General features: G+C 46.3%; 1 protein-coding gene across 1 annotated transcript in view; it reads left to right on the forward strand.

Moving 5' to 3' along the window:
- Positions 1-958: 958 nt before the first annotated feature.
- The window catches only part of LOC135210312 (alpha-2A adrenergic receptor-like), a 361,890-nt gene continuing 360,666 nt past the window's right edge, over positions 959-2,182 (forward strand). Inside the window, exon 1 of the mRNA XM_064243194.1 lies at positions 959-1,847. Within this exon, the coding sequence (XP_064099264.1) occupies positions 1,188-1,847 (660 nt within the window). The 5' untranslated portion in view covers positions 959-1,187. The remainder of the gene's footprint in view (positions 1,848-2,182) is intronic.

Here is a 2,182-nt window from a genome sequence, read left to right on the forward strand (position 1 = left end):
AGGTGCGTTTAGGCGAGAGAATCGATTGGGATTGTTGCCTTTGAAAAAAAAAAAAAAAAAGAAAAAAACCGTCGTCTCAAAAGGAATGGCGTCCAAAATATTTGATTAAATTCATTCTTGTGATGTGGAGATAAAAGTACCTCTCCATGAAAGAGCTAAATAGGTAAAGGTTTAATTGGAGAGGACACAGTTCAAAAGGCATGCGAGATGCTGGCTAGATAAGATATATCTAGAGGGCTCTTGAGAGAGGGGGGAAATGGAAGCTGTGAATGGGTGCAATTCGGTCAGAAGAGAGACTTCTCAACTTCCTTAAGCGCCAAATTATCGGAGATGAAAAAATCAGATAACGAGAGAAAATCGAAGAAAATCAATTTCATTTTAAGGAATATATGCAGACTTAAACGGAAGAAAAAATCCTAAATGTGAAAGCTGTGCCAGGTGTGTTGTGTCACTAATGATCCAGTTCACGAAATGGACAATGAGTAAGAAGAAAGTGGACTTCCAGTGGACTTACTGAGCACCATGAGGATGTCAGTGGCCAGAGCGAGCTACTAAGTGGTACACACTCCTTCCTCTCTTGATGTCATAGTGGTCGATAGGGATTTTATGATAGGGGTTGCTACCTCCCTCCCTCCCCCCCTCCCCTCACCTCCTCCTCTCCTCCCCCTCGCCTTCCCACCCCCCCACCCCCCACCAACAGTCACCATCAACCTCCATCACCTCTGCCCCCTCCCCCCCAACAATACTTCCCTCGAGCTCTTTAAGAATACCTAGGCACCTCCTCCCTCTCCTCCCCCATCCCCTTCCCTTCCCCTCTCCCCTCTCCCCTCCCCCCCCACATTATTAAGAGAAACATTCGTCCAGAGAAACAATATCCTTATGCCCTAAAAGCCTTTCGTTTGAATTCATCTTCCTCACTTTCGTTATTCTCATCAGTCACCCCCCCCCCCACGAAAAAAAAGAAGATATTCCCCCCCCCCCCCCCCGAAAAATAGAAGATAATTTTCCTATCCTCTGCTTCTCAATTTTCCCTTTCATTGGAGGAATGTCCTTAAGTTCAATCAATACATTGGAGAAGACGAAATAAAAGGAGCCTGCCGGAGAACTACGAAATCCGACGACGCTGTTTTTCCCCTCTCACGATATTTTCTCTGGATTTATCCTGTGTGAGAGATCTGACAGTCGCCATGGAGGAGCTGACAGTCAACCTGACAGCTGGAGTTGAGGACTTGTCCACCTTCCGGGATTATGCCGACACTCTGGAACAAAGTCTGGAAGGCTTCGATGATAATGGATCATTAGTCTTCCCGAACGACACGTTCAATGGCACCAACTTCGTGTACCCCTGGGGGAAATCCATGTACCCCTCTGGATATACCACTTTCGAAATCGTTATCATCACTGTTATCATAACCGTAGCTATGATAGTCGTGGTCGTAGGCAACATGTTGGTTATTATTGCGATTGCCACAGAAAAGGCTCTCAAGAACATCACGAACTGGTTCATCGCCTCGTTGGCGGTATCAGATTTCCTGCTGGGGCTCATTATCATGCCCTTCAGCTTAGCGAATCTCCTGATGGGGTACTGGATGTTCGGGAACCTGTGGTGCGAACTCCACGCGGCCATCGACGTTCTCCTGTCGACGGCGTCCATCAACAACATCTGCCTCATCTCCTTGGATCGGTACTGGAGTATCACCCACGCCGTCGCCTACCTGAAGAAGCGGACGCCGGAGAGAGCGGCGATTATGATAGTCGCCGTCTGGTTATTCTCGGGGCTGGTTTCCATTCCGCCCCTCCTGGGCTGGAAGGAGACTCGAGCCCCTGAAGAGTTCCCCACTTGTACGGTAAGTAGCAGCCAGTTTCCAGACTTTCAGAAATGACGAGGGCGTCGGACTTCTTTGTTTACTCGATCATAGTTTCATTCATCTCAAAACGTTTTGATTCCAGAACGTTGACAGAGAATGAATGTCAATTGTGATGATGTGTGTAAATGGTATTATTTGGGGTTACTTCTTTAGAAGATAGGTAGTACTGGTTAGCTCTGATATTTTGTCGTTCGTTTGAAATCATTAGTCTGCTAAATCATCATCATGGTAGTCTACCATCATATGTGTCAGTTGTGTCGAAAAAAAAACTTTGTTTTTATCATCATTAAAAGTACATTACCCACCAAAAACTC

The sequence above is a fragment of the Macrobrachium nipponense genome, chromosome 39, assembly GCF_015104395.2.
Source record: "Macrobrachium nipponense isolate FS-2020 chromosome 39, ASM1510439v2, whole genome shotgun sequence".
Taxonomy (NCBI): Eukaryota; Metazoa; Arthropoda; class Malacostraca; order Decapoda; family Palaemonidae; genus Macrobrachium; species Macrobrachium nipponense.